Here is an 18,998-nt window from a genome sequence, read left to right as displayed (position 1 = left end):
GGCCCAGTGTTTGGTTTACCCCTTGCCTCACTGATTGGACAGTAAGCTTACTTTTAAGATTATTATTAAATAAACTCACTTTATTACGTTGGACTCACAAATAAAAGCACCACAGAGCCAGATTAAAGTAGCTATTCTAACAAGCCCTTACCCAGGATCAATCTCACTGAACCTCTGTACAGTTAGAAGAGCCCTTCTGAAGCCCTGGAACTCCGCTCACTGTTTTAAACTTTGATTGTCAGTTACATTTTTTATGCACTTACTCAGAAGGAAAAGCCTCGGCAGAATGGAGACGAAAAGCAATTAGCCCTATACCCTCTCTGGTGACTCACGTTCCCTTGCCTGCAGTCTATCTACTTTTTGAAATAAAACTTTTTTTTTTTAAAAAACTGGTTTTGTTTGTTTTTCCACTTTGAACATTGGACATTGTGGAAGCAGAGAATCATGTGATGATCCTTGAGTTTCCACCACCCGGCCTCAGCAGCAGGCAGCATTTTGCCTGCCTCCTTACTTATCCTACCTCAGACATGCAGGTAGTGCCTGCAGAGGCTGGAAGAGGGCGTTAGATCCCCTGGAACTGCACTTACTGATGGTTGTAGGCTGCCAGGTGGGTACCTGGAACTGAATTCAGGTTCTTTGAGAGAGCAACCAGTGCTCTTAACTGCTGAGCCACCTCCAGCTTCACCTCTTGTGGGGTTTGTTGTTGTTGTTGTTTGTTTTTACAATGAATCTTGGTCCTATATCCTTTCTTCTATAAATCTATAATGAATTTCAGCTTTTTTCAAGGTGCCTCCTTTTACCACTGCTCCCCCCACCCCCACCCCAGAGTTCTATGCCTAAGGTCTTTTTTATTTAGAATCTGTTGATGTGAGGAAATACTCTGTTCTGGAATGAATTGTACATTCAGGGGTGAATGAGTGAGTGGGTGGATGGATGGATGCATGCATGCATGGTTGGATGCATGGATGGATGGATGCATGGATGGATGGATGCATGGATGGATAGATGCATGGATGGATGGATAGATGCATGGATGGATGCATGCATGCATGGATGGATAGATGCATGGATGGATGGATTGGCTTCCTCTTTAGAAGCATGCTTACAGTTTAGCTGAAGAGCTCTGGACCCAGACTAACTGTGGTGAGCTCAGGGCACCCCATCCCAGGCTGTTCTCTGTGCTTTGCAGGCAACTCTACAATCCATCCGTCTTCATCAGTCTCCAAGGTTGGTTTATTCTTAGCCGAGCCGCTTTGATTTTGCAATTAAACTCCATTCTGCTGTGACCTTGGAGTCCCCTTCAGATGCAGCCTTTGCCTTGCTTGGCTCGAGCTTACTTTAAATTACATGATTCTTTTTAAAATTATAATGCTCTTTACTTAGGCCCAAATGATCATGATCAAAATGAATCAGTATAACATCTACCCGGAGTATTTTCTTTATTTAATTCTATCTTTCTATTCCTGGTAATAGTACTTCAGCTGCACATATGGAAGATAATTGAATGCATATTTTCTTTCAAGTAGCCATGGTCACATTTCAAATCCTAAATTTTGTATCCTTTGAAGAAGAAACCAAAGCCTGTGGCCTGATGTGGCATTCTTCGTTCTTACTAGGTAAAAAATAGTTCAGGGCTCAGCTCTGGAAGCCTCTGGTGTTGGAATAGTAGCTTAGAGAGATGCCTTTGCCGTGTTTCTCTCCCCTTTTAATTTAGAAGTGGTATTTACCGTAGTGTAAGGGGATCTGCTTATTATCTTGTGCTGGCTCAACTCTGCGCTTCTGCTTTTACTGCTCAGATTTATAGTAAAGTCAAAGGAACTTGGCTGGGTTTTCCTGTTTGTTTAAGCAGAAATTCAATGTAATAATCCTAGGGTTGAGGTATTTTTAGCCAGGGACTTGAGCTATGCCGAGCGAACATCTCATAACAGGTAATACATCAAATGGCATCATATGCTGGAACGTGGGCCGGTTGTTTCCACAGGAGTAGTTTGGTTACGATGCATGTTGGACCAAGAGCATCTTTTGCACGGAAGGTAGCAGGACCTGGGAGATGTTGGAGAACAGGGCATGAGGGAGCCACAGTCCCTCAGAATCACGTCACCCAGCCAACACAGCAGTGAGTCAGCCTGTGGATTTGAATTTCTGTGCTGGGCATAGCAGGCCATGGGGCTTCCCTGTAGGCTTAGAGCCATGGCTAGGACCATTGCGATCTGTGTGAGCGGCTGAGGAGCTAGCTGCATGCAGTAGCTGCCAGCGGTAGGCAGAGAGCTCCAATGGAGACACGGGCATGAAGATTGCAGGAAGGAAGCCCACATGACTTACCATGCCTCCCTTCGCCTCCTGGCTGGCACAGCAAACAGGAAAGAGAGTGGTGGATAACTGAGGCTGCATCCTGGACTGTAGAGCTGAACAGTGAGGCCACACTGGTAATCTTTGGATTTTTTTCTGCTGTGGGAACTTACAAGGTGAGGCATGTGTTCCAGGATGGAAACCCTTGGGCAAGGCTGGACACAGCAGTTGAGCTGAAGTCTCACCATGGAAGAAGACCCACAAATGTGGCCACAGATTTGGGTGCCTGCCCGGATGGCTAGAGATGTGGACCAGTGAACAGGGACGTGCCCAGTGGCCAGGATTGTGGGAAGAAAGTACTGCATGAAGCAGGAGTCACAGTTCTGGAGAGAGAGAGTGAATCCTTGTGTTTAGGTAGGCATGGTGTCTGTGTAACTCCACCAGAGCCAGTGAGTCAGATGTGGCAAGTCTCTTCTGTGGGCCAACTGCTCTGTCTTCTATAGTGTTGACTCCTTGACATCTCTGCTCGCTCGGGTTGTTACCCCCAGGTTTGCTGAAGTCATAATCTCACGATTCAGAGAAATGAAGTGAGTCTCTTGTCTTGAGAGTGTGTGGAAAATATGTAAAACTAGGAACGGAACATAGATCTATGGCCCTCTGTAGCCTAGCCCTCTCTACTCCATTAGGGTACCTTCCACTGAAGGAGTGTCCCTGGCAGGGAATCCTTGCAACAGTAATACTTTTGGCAGAGCCATGCTGCCCGGTTCCCACCGACGAGCATCACTGACCTTTTGGCTTCTTAGCTGTAGACCACTATCTTCAAATCCCTGCAGATTTTAGGCTCTGTCAACATTATTTAGCCATTTTTAAAATGAAGAACAAAGCACAGTCTCCATTCCCACATCTACCGAAGCGGACTCCAGAGAATGAAGTGGACCCCAGAAGCTGTTGTGTGGCTATCTCACGGTTTAGGCACCCTCAAGCTGGACTGTGTGCTGAGCTGTCAAGGATGTGACCCAACAAGACTCTGATCCTGCTGAAGAGTCAGATAGGGCACAGGAACCTGGGCAGGGGCGTGGAAGAGAAACACAGGGCATGCTCCCATTGAGCAGTCAGGGTAGGCAGGAATGACAGCAATCCAGAGATTAGAAGCTGCAAGGTAGCTTCAGGAGCCCAGCCATCTGGTTGACCCAACGCACCCTCTGTTTTAGGTCTGGGCCTAAATACGGTCCTTTCTCCAGAAGTGCTCAGCATGTGGAGGACTATGGACAGGATAGAAAGTAGTACTGAGGGTGCAAATCCTGACCTGTTCTCTGGGAAAAGATGTAGGACATTTTTTTTTTCTTTTCTGTCAGTAAGTATTGTATCAAGTCCCGAGCCTACTGGCTTAAAACATCAGTCCTTATTTTTGTGTGTGAGTTTGGCCCTGAGTTTCCTGGACTGATTCCGCCGATCATCGATGGCTGCTGGCTTGGCTGAACTGGGAGTCTTAGGTTCCCTCATTCACGTACAATGAGTGACAGGCTAGTTGGTTGGAGAAAGCCTCTGCAGGCGCCGTTGTGTTGGTTCCTCCAGCGGATAAGCCTGGAAATCCTCTCAGAGCCCAGTTCTAATGCCGTTCAAGCCCCTTCATGCAACCCATCTGCCACTTTCCCATTATCTGAAACAAATCTCTTGGCTAAACTGGGAGTCAGTTTGGGTGCTTGTGTGGTCAGTCCAAGGACACAGAAAAAAGCCCCAAGTGGAAGCCACTGCTCTAATGCATCATGCTGCAAACCTGGATTTAACTCGGCAAGTAGCAGTTGTTGCTACCTGCTGCCCACCTGAAGAGAGCTCTGAGCCATACTGTGGGGGATTCCTTAGGAAACATCAGCATCAGGCAAAACTGTGGGCAGCGCACAGCAGTTGTAGCAGCCTGTGTCAGTCACTGAGGTGGGAAATCCCCCAAGGGGCTGGGGCAGAGAGCTAATGAAGGGCAGGCCAGCTGGAGTCCAGAAGCCAAAGGAAGTCATTGTCTCCTGCATGCAAGCATGGGGCTGCCAAACAGCAGATCTAGCTTAGGACTGGGGCAAGAGATGCCATCTGGACCCAAGAATCAGGAAGGACAGAGAGTTTTCCTGGGCCAGCACAGTGAGATTCCAGCCCAGAGCGAGAGTCCTGAGGACCAGATTGGAGTCAGATCAGCAGAGGGAGAGATGTGGATAAGAACACAAGAATGCTAAGAATCCATCCTATACTGTTCCCTAGAGGAAAGACTCGATCACAAGGCGCATAGATGAAATGACTACTAACAGCCATCTTCTCTGGAGTGTCTCCTGCATGCCAAGATTGTACTTAGCCTGGATTTTGGTCCAGACAACACCCTGAGGCAATTAGTCCAAACTTCCAGATGAGAAACTGCCTCGGGGAGGTTCAGTAGCTGGCATCGGTCACCAAGCTTGTAATGTGTCTGACCCTAAAGCACCTAGCCCTTTCTCTGCAGCAGGCTGCTGCTGATGTTGCACAAGACAGCATCATTAGGCAGCCAGGCCTGAAGGATCCTTCTAACAGCAGAACTTGGGAAGACCCTAGCACTGCCTCCGGGGCAGGAGCTCTGAAAGACAGGCATGTAGAGGAAGAGAATGTTCAAAGATGGTATCAGCCACAAAGGATGTCCGAGGAAACCATGAAGAGAAGCCCCGGTTCATCTACTTATACAAAGGATGCTCTAAGCCTTCCTTCCCATCCCACAGTATTTGCCCTCTTGCTTCCAGAATTAAAAGGATCACCAAGGCTTGAGTGGTAACATTCAATAATGGTAAGTTTGAGGCCAGCCTGGGCTACATGGTGATACCCTGTAAAAAACAAAAAAGCAAACAAATGTCCACATCAGAATCATTATATTAGGTCATCAGTAGGATCAACCCAGTCAGGAAAGATTAGGCACCAAGGGGCTCTGAGACCCATGGCCATACAAGGAAGGCACAGAAGTTCTGACACTGAGAGTGAACTTGGCCTGTGCTGTCAACAGGCTTTGATGAGAATCAGTGTGTAGATGTTGAAGGAGACACTGTAGCCCCTGAGAAAGAACTCTAGAGCTGCAGAAACGTCACCTCACACCCTGCACTGCCCACTTAGGAATCTCTCAGTCACAAGCTTCAGTTTCCTGTCTGTGCAGTAGAAATGCACTCACCAACCTAGCAGAGTATGAACAAGATGACAATCCGGGTGCACCTGGACCCCACTTAGTGAATAGAAACCTCTGGAGATAGATGGTTGTGAGCAGTTAGAAAACCCTGGTTCCTGGAAGAATGCAACAAAGGTTGGCTGCTGCCTGGCTTCCTGGTGCTTCCTACAGATGAGGGGCGCTGGTGGTCTTCTGTGAGGGGTCAGTGGATTTTAATTTGTCTTGTAGCAAAAAGATGTCCCTTTGGTAAATAAAATTGTGATAGGTCCCTTCCTAAAGGAATGGTGCAGGTTTGTGGGATGAGGGTGGGGATGGAGGGGTGCAGGGCTCTGGCTCCTGCCTCAGTCCCAACAAATCTACTTTTTCATGAAGGAGCTTATTGAGTCAACCCTCATGTGCTGCGCCTCACCCCAGGGAGCAGGTCAGTGGCCCCTGGAACACTCAGTCATGCCATCCTCACACTAGCAGGCGAGCGTCTGTCTGATTCTGTCTATCCAGGCTCTGTGGAGATTGTAATGGAAGTGTGTAAAGATGCAGGTTTGTAGCAGCTATTATAATCCTATTGTTAGAATCTTGAGACTGCTTTCAAGGAAGATACAGTTTCTAGGTTCTGCTTAAAACCCCAGTGAGAACCAGAAGAGAAGCCTGATCTGCTGGTGAGACAGCTCAGCAGGCAGAGGCGCCCCTGGTGGCCTGAGTTCAATTTTCAGGACTCCCGTCAGAATGGAAAGAAAGAGGTGACATCACGAGGTTGTCCTCTGACCTGCACAAATGCACTATGGCACATACACAAACGCCCCACAAACACAAATAATAAACAGAACCTCACATGTAAAGTTGGTAGAATAAAATTACAGTTTTTCATGGATGGAAAATTAAGGATCTTACTCAGTATTATAAAAGTAAAACTTCTGTAACATATTTCTGATATAGTTGGAAGAAATTAGAATGTGGGAGGGGGACCTGCAGGAAGACCCCAGACTGCAGACTCTCAATGGTCTGGAGTGGGTGATGCCTCTGAGTGGCCCGTGAGGCTGGTTGCTATAGGAGCACACCCAGCATCCCTGAAAGCAGTATTATGGGACACACTGCAATGGCTGACATCCAGAATGTGATGCATGGCCAGGGTCACGTTGGCAAACAGTTCATCCGAAGGTTGAAGACTTCAGTGTTTGAGGTTATAATGGGATGAGCTGGTCCACCTGCAGGATTTGTTGTCTGTGACGTTGTCCACGCTTTCATTCCTTTGTGCTTCTCTCTGGACTGTCATGCCTGTAAACATCTCTTCACCTATTGATGGCAGATGAGGGAAGGGCTAACAAACCCTTTCACTTGGAAGAGTGTTCTCATCGGACTTCATCTCGGGGCAGAGACTTGTTTGTTCTTCTGCTGGGATGCCAGGGGATGGGCTAACTGGATTACTTCCAGGTGACACGCATGACGTTCTCCTTGAACACGTGTTCCTTGCATTTGTGTCTTCCACAGGACGGGTTCCCGATTGGAGGTGAAACCATGAAGAGAACGTAGGACACACAACAATGCTTCACCGTAATCGCTTCTTGGTGCTGCTGGCCCTGGCTGGGCTGTTGGCTTTCCTGAGCCTCAGCCTGCAGTTCTGTAAGTATAGAGGGAGCTTGAGGATCACAGGAGGGTAGGTGGCTTCACTGGCAAACGGAGGGTCTGGGTGTGTGAGCAGTGAGGAAGCCCTGGGGCTTTTTCATCATTGGTGCCCATGGTGAAAGTTGCGAGCAGGAGTCCTAAACTGGCATCTTTTCTTTTTTTTGAATCCAGGTCTCTCTCTGTAGCCCAGTCTAGTCTCAAGATAATGCCCTCCCCCTTCTTCAGCCTCCTGGGCGTGTGCCACCACACTCACGCCAGCCTTGGGATACACTCTTAGAATATATGTGTTCTAACTGCTTGCTTATTACTGCAATTTTCTTTGCCATACATCGCAAGGTACTGGGGATCCTCCTCGCTTTCCCATTCTGAGCAGAGGCATTCGGTTCCTTGAGGACCGGGTGGCCATTTTATATTCAGTCACTGATGGGGCTGGAGTAGATCAGGATAGGGTGGGGAAATTGGGTCACTGCTGTGAATCCTGGCTCCTTGGAGGCAGAAGCTGCACACGGAAGGTCCCAGGTAGCCAGTAAAGACTCTCTGGTAAAGCTTGTCCGTGGGCCTCACCATCCCCCATTTTTCACTGAGCCCTTATGCTCACACTGTACCCCAAGTCTGTGCTGCCCACACTTGCCATGAGAGCTCAAATCCCGCTCCAGTATCTCATTGATTGCAGCCCTCCAGTGGTGGCCCCACTGTCACCTGTGTCCCACCCTCTACTTGGTCTTCTCCAAAGAACCAGTCTTGCCCTGTGCTCAGCCCTACCACCCTGCCCCAGCCGGCTGTTCCCCTGTCTTCTTTCCATCCTTTCAGTCCTTGCCTCACCTCCTCCAGATACCTTCCGTTGCTCACAAGGGTTGATGCTTCTGAGGTGAACATCAGGAGTTCCTGAGCCAGCTCCCTTTTGCTGCTTACGAAGCCTCCCTGTACTGTTGCCCTGTGTATCTCAGAACCCCACATGCCCAGTACAGAGTGGATGTCTCTGAATGAATGAATGAAGAGTGTATGTCCACTCTGAAAGCATTTTCCTTTCCTTTGTTTTCTGTGTACCGGAAACTGAGGAGGTGCTGATAAAATGCTAAGAACTATGTGCTCGCTGTCGCCTGGCTTCTCTGTTTTACCACCTCACCCTGGTGGGTGGGAGACAAGCATTTGTCACCCCCCAGGAGTTCTGTGAGGAGGTGCCATTTCTGTTTCACTTGGAGGGGCAGAAAGAGGAGCAGGTGGCTCAGTCAGTGGGATGTGGTGCGTGCACAAGAATGTGGGGAGAGTTGTCCTCAGGAGTGGGCGATTTGAAGAAAGGAAGCTTTGAGTAGGCTCGCCTGACTTACCTCCAGGGTGGTATATGGTTAGGCTCACCTCTGTGCACGTAAAGAGCTATTCTCACCATGAAGAAGCTTAAAAAATACTTATTTCATCTTTCCAATATTGGAGGTGGTCAAGAGAAGGTGACCAGAGACGTGCAAAAATACTCCAGATGGCTAACGACCTGCAAAAATAGAATTCCTTCCCAAAAAAGGTGGCTTGTGGCTTTCAGTGGTTTCATTGTCTGTAGTTTTTCACACTGGAAATTTTCCATCGTTCGGTGAAGGAGGTGGGACCTGCAGTCAGCTTGAGATTTATCCTGAGCCCCGGGCGGGTTGCGAGAGGCGAATGTGGCTGACTGGTGTTCCCCAGACATCTCGCATGAGCTGGCCTGTGAGGACTGAATGGCCCTGTGTGTCTTGCTTGGGCTACGCTTCTGAATGTTCGTCTGTGTTAAGAGGGCCGCTTTTCAGCCACATTTTTTTTAAAGGAAAATTTTGCAGGATAAATTGGCCTGGCTGGACCTGAGCTCTTCACTCTGGAGTACCTTGCAGTTGAGAAAGCTTAAGAAATGGACGTCCGTGCGGCCTTTCTCCTTCTGGGTAAACTGCAGCTTTGACACCTGCCTGCTTCTGTAGAACTGGCACTCCATCGCTTTACTCATTTGCTTGCTTATTATTATAGTGTGAGAAACTTCATGGGTTCACAAAACAAGGATTGACTCATGCTTTTGGTCTTGCCCTGAAATACGCAGGCTTTTTCTTTATTGCTCCAAAAGAGTGACAAATCTTTTGAATACCATGTTGGAGATATTATTTGAAACAATATAGTTGAGGTTATCAACTATAATGTTTTGTGTGTGCTTTAAGTAAAAAGTATGGTTTTCATTCTTCAAAACTATTGCGTATCTCATTATATGTTCTTGGTAAATTTTCTTGTTGCTGTTTTGGAAATGGAAATGTTTTGACGCAGGTTAGGATTGAGAAACGGGATTATTAAAACAAGCTCGTCTTCCTGTGGGCAGAGAACGTGAGTCTTCAGGCCACATGCACTATTAGGTATGTGGTGTGATCAGCACTGTGGAGGCAGAGGCAGTGGGGAAGGGGACAGTGGAGCATAACGTGCTGTCTGTTTGTAGCTTCTCCACACATGTCCGTCTTCTATGATGCTAATGGCCTCCATATGCTGAAGGTCCTTACTAAAGTTACTTGGGTTTTGTTTGTTTTTCTTTTGAAAAAAAATATTTTCAGTTCCTTAGTATGTACAGTGGGATAATGGCTTCTCAAATTCAAGGATCCTTTGTTACGCAGTGGAAGATAATTAGGGGATGAGGACTTCTGAATCATTCATTTCTGCTTTTTCTGCATGCTTACAATCGCCCGTCCTTCCTCGGCAGCGTCCCTTTGCTGTATGTTTTGTGCCTGTTTCTCTGTGTTCTCACTGGCACTCCCCAAATGGCAGTGTGACAGGCACACAAGGCTCTGAAGTGGTGGCCTTGCTTTCTTTGAATGTTAGCTTCCTCATCCAGCAGCTGGGTCCTCTGCAGACAGTTAGTCGTAATTTTGCAAGGCTGGTGTGAGAGGAGACACTTCAGGAAAAGCCATGGTTCGTGAAAGCCTCTTAGATACCTACTGCTGCTTTGCAGAATTGGTAGGAGAACTTAGACTTTTAGGAGAGCCCCTGGCTCGTGGAAGCTGATGTTTCTTCTGTAAAACAGAGCTGATAATTATTGTCTTACAAGGGTGGCTGAGAGCTTTTGGGAAAACCCTTGGCCCACAGAAGCATACTGACCATAAGTCTGTAAACTAACCAGAGTATATGATCATGGTATTCTGGCATCCCAGAAGGTGGTCAGGGCTTATGTTACTTGAGCTGTGTGGTGAAAGAGAACTTAACCCTAACACTAACCCTAACCCTAACCCTAACCCTAACCCTAACCCTAGCCCTAACCCTAGCCCTAGCCCTAGCCCTAGCCCTAGCCCTAGCCCTAGCCCTAGCCCTAGCCCTAGCCCTAGCCCTAACCCTATCCCTAGCCCTAACCCTAACCCTAACCCTAGCCCTAGCCCTAGCCCTAGCCCTAGCCCTAGCCCTAGCCCTAGCCCTAGCCCTAGCCCTAGCCCTAACCCTAACCCTAACCCTAACCCTAACCCTAACCCTAATCCTAACCCTAACCCTAACCCTAGCCCTTTTAATCAGAGTGCATTGGCTGACAGTTCATCTCTATGGTGCTTACAGTACTCAGACCTGGGAGGCATCCTCTACCTACAGTAGTGAAAGCCAGTATTGTCTTAGGCATCTATGGCGTCTGCAGTGTCTTCTCTGCAAGCGGCGTTAGCCTGTTGTGTATAACCTGAATGGACACACAGACACATTTGCACTAGGCATGGCATGGACCTTCTGAGAACTCAGTGCCATGTCAAGGTGGCCTGGGTCATGTGTTCTCCCCACAGGAGACACACCCTGACGGTCACTCTAAGGAGTATAGTGTCAGGACGGTCATTGCGCCCAATCACATGTTGTGCCTTCACACTCTGAATTCTCAGGCTTACTAATTTTTCTCTTTCTTTATTGATGCATAACAGCATATGTGAGCTTGTTCTTTAGCTAACATTCTTGAGTTGTCCCAGGGCTCAGACCTCCTGGAACCACAGGCAGCTCACTGATCAGTGGAGGTGCCTCGGGAGCAGTGTAGTGCTGGCCAGGCAAGGGGTAGGGCATGGTAGAGGGGACAGAGCGAGGACCCTGCAGCCTGACTGCAAACCAAATCCCTGTCCTGTTGCTACCCAGATTTCTGAGCTTAGAGGAGCGATTTGCCTTCTCTGTGCCTCAGTTTCCTCTCAGAGAAGAGGGAACCTTGAGTTGGTAAGGGCTTCTGTAATGTGGTACAGTGCCTGGCACAGAGTAATCCTGACATGTAGTAATTAAGATCATGTCTGTGTGGCAGGGTGCTGTAGCAGGATAGAGGACAAGAATCCTGTCTAGTCCAGGGAGTCAGGGAACACTTGAGGCCATTCTTGAGGGAAAGTAGGGCAGAGGACATCTTGCTTGAAGAAGAGTGAGATTTGTTGGGGAGGGCACTGGAGAAGACTGTCCCTGGCAGATGGAGGCTGGGCAGAGGCAGAGCAAGAGGGGGCCCCAGCCGCAGAGACACCACCGTACAGCTGGCATATTGGAGAGTACACGGCCCAGTTCTGTTTTCCAGAATGCGGATGTCTGAATGCTTAGATCCTCGTTGCCTTGGGTCTTGTTTAAAATGCATATTCCTAAACAAGCGGACAAAAATGCTCTTGATCCTGCCTACAGAATCTGACTCTTGGTGGGAGCAGAGCCCAGAAATCCATGTTAAGAGGCAGCACCCGGCTGTGGCTCATGTAGTGTGAACTGGTGGGAGGTGATACTGGGTGATGCAGCTCAGCAAAGACTGGGGGTGGCCCAGATGCAGGCCTTGGCCCAGGAAGGAAGAAGCAAAGCCTGAAGGGGCATGGTGTGCATGGGCTTCATGGGCATGGTGTGCATGGCTTCGTGGCTCCTTGGAGGGATACTGAAGCAGAGCCACTCTCCCCGGAAGCCTCGGAGTCTAGCTTGAATAGTCACTAGGTGCTGTGCATATTTGTATATTTACACAGAGGGCTTCTGCAGTGCTGTGCTTGGGAGGAAGACAAGAGTTGAGGGAAATGAAATGTCCAGATCATAGGTGAGGAGAGGAAGAGGGCTTAGGACATGACACATCGTGGACAGAGCTCACGAAGGAGAGGTGGGCTGGGGAGCCAGTAAGCAAGGTGCACAGGGTGGCTGGAGGCATCTGAGGGCTGGCTGGATACAGTGTCCTGCCCAAAGTGGGTCTTGGTGGAAAGCCTAGGAAAGGGCAGGTTTGTCCAGCCACCGTTTGTGGCTTGCTCACCACTGCGCAGTCTGGGCTGGGGAGGGCTTGGATCATGTAGACGCTGTGAACTTGTTTGGTTTGGCCCAGCCAATGCTTTCAGGTTTTAAAAATTATTTACCAGTTTCACACAAATAAACTTTCAGCTCTTGTTTGAAGAATCACTGGCCCTGGCACAGGCGACTCTGTCCCATCCTGATTCGTCTCCACTGCAGCAGTGCTTTTCCCCGGAAAAAGAAAGGAGGCAAAGTTGAGATCCTGGGGAGACGGCGGAGAGAGGATGGAGGCAGGACATCTGGGTAGGGAATTTAGACAGGAGCTGTGCAGAAGCCAAGGAGAGAGGGTACCCTTCCGGAAGGGGTCAGGAGGACAGACTTGGGAAGTTCCACCAGCTCTGTGCATGGGGTGGTGTGTGTGTGTACGGTGCAGTTCTGTTGGTTTTTATGATCAGAACCAGCATTCTTCCTGTCATCTCCAGACGCCATACTCTGTCCTTGCCTGGTAGAGATTCCCCTGTCTACTGGGAGAGAAAATGACAGCACGTGGTAGAACCCTGAGAATTAAGCTGCCTCTGCATAGCGGGGCCAAAAAGGACGCAGTCGCTTTGCCCTTGGTTACGTAGACTTCTGAGCCCTGTGTGCTCCTTCTAGCTGGCTGTTGGTAGGTGCAGCATCAGTTGCATGGCGGACCCTGGAGGCCTGCTGTGCATGGCATCACATGTTGGATAAAGGCAGCTGAGCGTAAGTCCCTTGGCTGCAGAACAGTCTGGAGCCTGCACCCAGGCAGGGGACCGCACTGGCCTCTGCTCCTTGTCTTGTGTACATTTTTTTTTTTTAAAGAAGGCATGAAATACATCCAGTGTGTGAACTGGTGTGTTTGGAAAACCTTTGTGTATTTCCATGGGCAAGGTTTAGAGACGGATTCCTTTAGAGAGCACAGAGTCCCGGCTGGCAGAGTGGCTCAGTAGATAAAAGTGCCACCAGGACAGCCTGAGTTTGATTCTCAGAACCCACACGGCAGAAGGAGACAACCAACTCTCACAGGTGATCATTTCAAGTCTGCATATACACTTTGGCATGAATACACACACACACACACACATCTTAAAAGTGAGCTAAGGGTCTGATGTGCTACACACAGTTCTTACCATTCTTAATTGAAATGCTTAGGAGCTGAGTGTTTCTCATTTAGGGCTGCAGAATATTTGCATATACATAATAGAATGAATGTCTTGAGGATTGGACCCAAATCTGAACATGAAGTTCATTTGTGTTTCATATATTCTGAACCACCCACCAAAGAGCATATAGGAGCTGGTCCGAGACGCCCACCCAGCACATATGTACCAGAGGGCTGCCGTGTCTGGCCTCAGTGGGAGAGGATGTGCCTAGTCCTGTGGAGACTTGATGTACCCGAGTAGGGGGCTGGGGGGCTGCCTTCTCAGAGGCAAAAAGGGGAGGGGGGAACTCTTGAAGGGAGGAAGCATTTGGGATGTAAATAAATAGACACCTAGCTTGTAATGGCTCCCAGCCTGATAGGACCTGCTCTTCCAGCCATGCTCTGCCATGATCCCCCGGCTCACGCAGGCAGCCAGCTCAGTGGAGATCCTCAGGGACTTGCTACACCAGGTGGCTCATGGTGAGGCAACATTAAAATGGGGGAAACATGAAAGGCAGTGTATTGTGGCTCAATAAGTTCACAAAGAGACGTGAGGTTCGACCGTTTGATTGGGCTTCTCTGTTAAATCCAAGCAACCGAATCTTCAGTTGTGGTTTTGCCCTTCCCCACCTCTCCTATAAACAAGACCCAGCCCAGCCATGAACACAAGTGACCAACAGCAGATAACAGAACTGCAGGCTTTTTCTTGTGGTTCTGGTTCTCATGGGCAATTACAGCAGACTTTTTTTTTTTTTTTTTTTTGATCCAGCATAGCATGGAGACAGGAGGTGGGCATTTAAGATAATTTCATGGTCTGAGGAGACCTGAGGGAATTGTGGGAACTGGCTGTTAGAGGAAATCACTATTATTCCTTGGCAGATGGATGAAAGAGAGAGAGAGAACTCCAGAGTCCTTTAGATGATGGAGAGAACCTGGAGCAATGTGGAGGCAGGATGGAGGCGGTACCCTGTGCTCAGAAAAGATGCTAACTCAGGGGAACTGAATGTCTGCACTGCTGCTGCTGCTGCTGCTGAGGTGGCTGAGGGGTCGGGAGATGGGCTCACTGTGCTTCTGGGGATGTGGACAGCAGCACTCAGTGTCCCCTCCTGGTCACACGTTGAAGAGATTATAAGGCAGGGGGTGGGTGTGTCTGGAGAGATAGCTCTGTGATGAAGAGCACTCTCTGTTCTTGCAGCAGACCCAGGTTCACCCACATCGAGTGGCCTCACAACCACCTGGAGGTCCCAGCTCCAGGGGATCCGATGCCTCCTGGCCTCCATGTCCACCTGCATGCCTGTGGGGTACATTTACTCACGCAGGCTATGTTTATATATAAATACAAAATAAACCTTTAAAAGAACGTATAAGGAACAGAAATAAACATTTGGAGGCCAGACGTGGAAATACCATGTCTTGATCCTTTAGCATCTTCTATGCCCAGGTGACCCCAGGTCATCCACCACGGCCACCCTAATGTAGGTCCACTTTGCTTTACAGAGGGAGGTTAGAAAGGTAGAGATACCTGCCCAGAGCAGTCCTGGGTCCCACACCTTGCTTGCTGAGCCCTCCCCAGCCCAAGCTGCCTCTCAGCAGTCAGAACCAGACAGACTTTAGTGGAATACCAGTCAGATTGTGGTCCCTGAGAAGGTGACCAGCCCAGGTTGAGGTCCCAGTGAGGGCAAAGCAGGCCCTGGAGCTAGGACGGTAAGATATAGATGGCAGGCCAGATCTTGGTCTCCATGGAAACTATGCTGGCAACATCACTAGAGTGTGGTTCTTTTTTTTTTTTTTTTTTTTGGTTTTACGAGACAGGGTTTCTCTGTATAGCCCTGGCTGTCCTGGAGCTCACTTTGTAGACCAGGCTGGCCTCGAACTCAGAAATCCGCCTGCCTCTGCCTCCCGAGTGCTGGGATTAAAGGCATGCGCCACCACGCCCAGCTGTTTAAAATACATTCTTTTTTTTTTTTTTTTTTTTTGGTTTTTCGAGACAGGGTTTCTCTGTATAGCCCTGGCTGTCCTGGAACTCACTTTGTAGACCAGGCTGGCCTCGAACTCAGAAATCCGCCTGCCTCTGCCTCCCGAGTGCTGGGATTAAAGGCGTGCGCCACCACGCCCGGCTCTAGAGTGTGGTTCTTAACCTGTGGGTCATGATCTCTTGGGGGATGTGTGTCAAGGGACCTGTCCTCAGAAGGTTAATATCAGATATCCTCACATCAGATATTTACATTATGTTAATAACAAATTTACTTTAATAATACTAGAAAAATTACAGTTATGAAGTAACAATGAAAATAATTCTGTAGGTTGGGGTCACCACAACATGAGGAACTGTATGGAAGGTTACTGTATTAAACTGTAGAGAAAGGTTGAGAGCCACCGTACTAGAGTAACTTGTGTGGCAGCTGAGCCCAGAGACAAAGTTGAAGTGACACTTTATCCTGATCATGTGTACAGTCCCTGGGATGGATACCTGTAGTTTCCAGCATGGAACTTCAGTCTTCCAGGTGTCTGCACAGAGGAAGAGAAGCAGACAGATCAGACATGCTGAGGGGATGTTGGGAGGGAGAGCTTTGAAAGCCACCCCACCTCCACCTCGAAACTGTCTTCCTTTGGGGGCAGCCTGTCTTTTCTGGAAAGGGACCTTGTTAGCCTGCATAGTCAGGTCCCTTCCTTGGGTTAGTTGGCAGGCAAGAACAGGGCATGGAGGAACAGCAAGGAGACCAAACTGGACCATAGTGTTGGTATAGCGTAAAGCTGCTTGTCTTAGTTAGGGTTTCTCTTGCTGTGATAAATCGCCATGACCAAAAGTAGCTTGGGCAGGAAAGGATTTATCTTAGCTTACAACTGTAGTCCAGCATGAAGGGAAGTCAGGGCAGGAACCTGGAGCAGGAACTCGGGCAGACGCTATGGAGGAATTCTGGCTTTCTCCCCATGACTTGCTCAGCCTGTTTTCTTGTATACCTCAGACCCATCAGCCCAGGGGTGGCACCATCCACAATGGGCTGGGCCCCCTTGTGTCATTAATCATGAAATGTCCCACAGGCTTACCTGCAGGCCAGTCTGATGGAGGCATTCCCTCAGTTGAGGCTCCCTCTTCTCAGATGACACTCACGTGTGTCAAGTTGACAAAACACTAGCCAGCACGTTGCTGTCCCCAGGTATGGGGTTTCCCTACAGGAGGAAAGGGAGTGTTGTCATGGATGCAATAGTGCCTGCCTTTCCCATGCTCCATCAAAGTCAGCCCGAGGTACCCGTGAGATGCTCGCACAGGAGGCTAAGGCTCCAACAGGTAGAGGAGGGCCAGGCTGTGAGTTCCCTCTGCATCACTGTGCTCATCATGCCACACAGAAACAGCTGACAGGGCAGGTTTCAGAGAGATCTGGGTTCCCCATAAAGGGAAAAGCACGGCACTGGGAGGTTGTGGCTGAGATGGCGTGGGATCATGTTCACATGGTAGCAGATTAGGAAGCAGAGAACTAGATAGGAACCAAGGTAGACTGTAATCTCAAAGGACTGTCCCTGGAGCTCTGTTTTCTCCAGCAAGATCCTACCATTTAAAGGTTCAACAGTCTTCCACCAGCCAGGGAACAATAACATGAGCATGTGGGGACACTTCAGATACAAACCATAACAAGGGATCAGTAGATTTGTCTTCTGCTCTCGGTCAGGACCTTGAGATGAGGAAGTGAGCTGACACTATATAGCCACTGGCTTGACACTCCGGAGGAAGGACACTGGCGGTGTCTGTGCAAGTCAGAGGTTCCCAAATATTGAGCTGGCCTCAGACACTTGGCTGAAACATCCCCGCTGACCCATTCATTACTGTGGCGGTAGGAATAACTGATGTGGCCTGAGGCCCGAGGGCCAGCCACCAGACTGTGCTGGGAAGTTTGACTAACTGATTCTGGGCCACTTCTTCCATCCTGTGGGACTTGGAAGAGAATCAACCAAAGTCAGAACCGAATCATCAGATGTGGGTTTTGCTTCAAAGAAGTTCATAGCTCTGGCAGCTGGGCCAGGCTCTCGTTAGTTAGCTAGCATTTGCCTGAAGATGGTAGTGACCGTTCACGGCACATTTCCTCTGTAGCAGAGTCTCTGTGGTGCCCTGAAACCAGTGACCAGAGGGTGCAGGAGGTGTCATGACTAAGGACCTCCCCCTTCCCCTCAAGGTTTAAGTGGTTTCCGCTCTCATTTATTAGTGGTTGCTGGACAGATGCATAGGCTTCAGCCTGAGGAGGTAGGGCCAGGGCTTGTAGCTCTCAGGAAGCCCCTTGGCTCCCTCTCCACTACGGCTTATGGTACACTTTCTGGCTGATGGCTGGATTAGGGCCGGTTGAGCCTAGTCAGCACTGCCTGCCCGTGAGGCCTGGAGGCCAGGTGGAGAGAGGGAATTGGGGAAGGGAACATTTTTGTCATCCTCCTGCTTTCGAGGAGTTTGCTCTTTGCTTCTGAGAGTAGGGGACTGACTTGGTCAGTGTGTGAGGAGACACCATGACCAAGGCAACTCTTATAAGGGAAAACATTTAATCGGGGGCCGGCTTAACAATTTCAGAGGTCTATGGTGGGAAGCACGGTGGTACATGGGCAGACACGGTGCTGGAGAGGTAGCTGAGAGTTCTACATCTGGATCAGCAGGCAGCAGGAAGAGAGAGAGAGGCACCGGGTCTGACTTGAACTTCTGAAACCCCAAAGCCCATTCCCACTGACACACTTCCCCCAACAAGGCCACACCTCCTAATCCCTGTCAAGTAGTGCCACTCCCTAATGACCAAGCCTTCAAATATATGAGCCTAGGGGGGCCGTTCTTATTCAAACCACCACCAAGCTGTAAAGGGAGGCCTTGAAGGGGATGCTCAGGCCTTAGATGCTCTCTGTCATTTCTTTGAGACTCTGTTAGCATCTTCATTCAGGCATTACAGGGGTGTGGACAGGATGAAATGGGATGGAGGCTGATGGAGATCTTCTTTCTGCTTGATGATCACATGACAGAGAAAGTGCCCGTGGATAGCCAGTTACCAGGGAGAACTTACTGTGCCACACATGTCACCCACAGTGGCATTGTGGCCCCAGGGCACACACCGAGAATTGAGCATTTTTTCCACCTACACAGCAGAACTCATGAACCTTCTATCTGCCCTCTGTCTCTGTACACATGCCCCCCCTCCCCCGCCCCCACAGTCCGTTTCTTCTTTTCATCTAAGCAGCCATCATCTGATTTGGAACAGCAGTGTTTCTAATTGGCCTGGGAGGGAGCGGTGCTGCAGCCGAATTGCAGGAGACATGGGCAAGGGCTGATGGGATAAGTGTGTCTCAAACGCAGGCTCCAGATATTTCCCAGCCTCTGAGCCTGTCCCTGTACTCACTGCCTACTCCAGAAGAGCCAGTCCCTAAGAGCTCATGTGGCAAGTGGCACAATGCCAGGATTAAAACATCCTCCAGCTGCAAGGACCTGCCCCTCCAGGCCCCGCCTCTGCCAGCCCCTCATAGGGCTCCCTGGGTGTCATTCATCCCTTCTGGGTCAGTTGGACCAGTTCTCTCAGAGTTCTAAGACAAGGCCTGAGTCAGGCTGCTGACCACAGCAGG

At 49.3% G+C, this 18,998-nt stretch overlaps 1 protein-coding gene across 3 annotated transcripts in view; it reads left to right on the top strand.

Moving 5' to 3' along the window:
* The window catches only part of Pxylp1 (2-phosphoxylose phosphatase 1), a 66,213-nt gene that overhangs the window by 25,723 nt on the left and 21,492 nt on the right, over positions 1 to 18,998 (top strand). For 2 of the 3 annotated variants that reach the window (XM_021171888.3, XM_021171891.3), the window contains exon 2: positions 6,941 to 7,072. In XM_021171888.3, the coding sequence (XP_021027547.1) occupies positions 6,994 to 7,072 (79 nt within the window). In that variant the 5' untranslated portion in view covers positions 6,941 to 6,993. Of the gene's footprint in view, positions 1 to 5,067; positions 5,087 to 6,940; positions 7,073 to 18,998 lie in introns of those variants that run through there. The other variant, XM_085827930.1, reaches the window with a different exon arrangement.

This window comes from Mus caroli, unplaced genomic scaffold (genome assembly GCF_978045245.1).
Source record: "Mus caroli unplaced genomic scaffold, Mus_caroli_1 scaffold_11, whole genome shotgun sequence".
In the NCBI taxonomy this organism is placed as follows: domain Eukaryota; kingdom Metazoa; phylum Chordata; class Mammalia; order Rodentia; family Muridae; genus Mus; species Mus caroli.
This window is presented reverse-complemented; position numbering and strand designations above follow the sequence as displayed.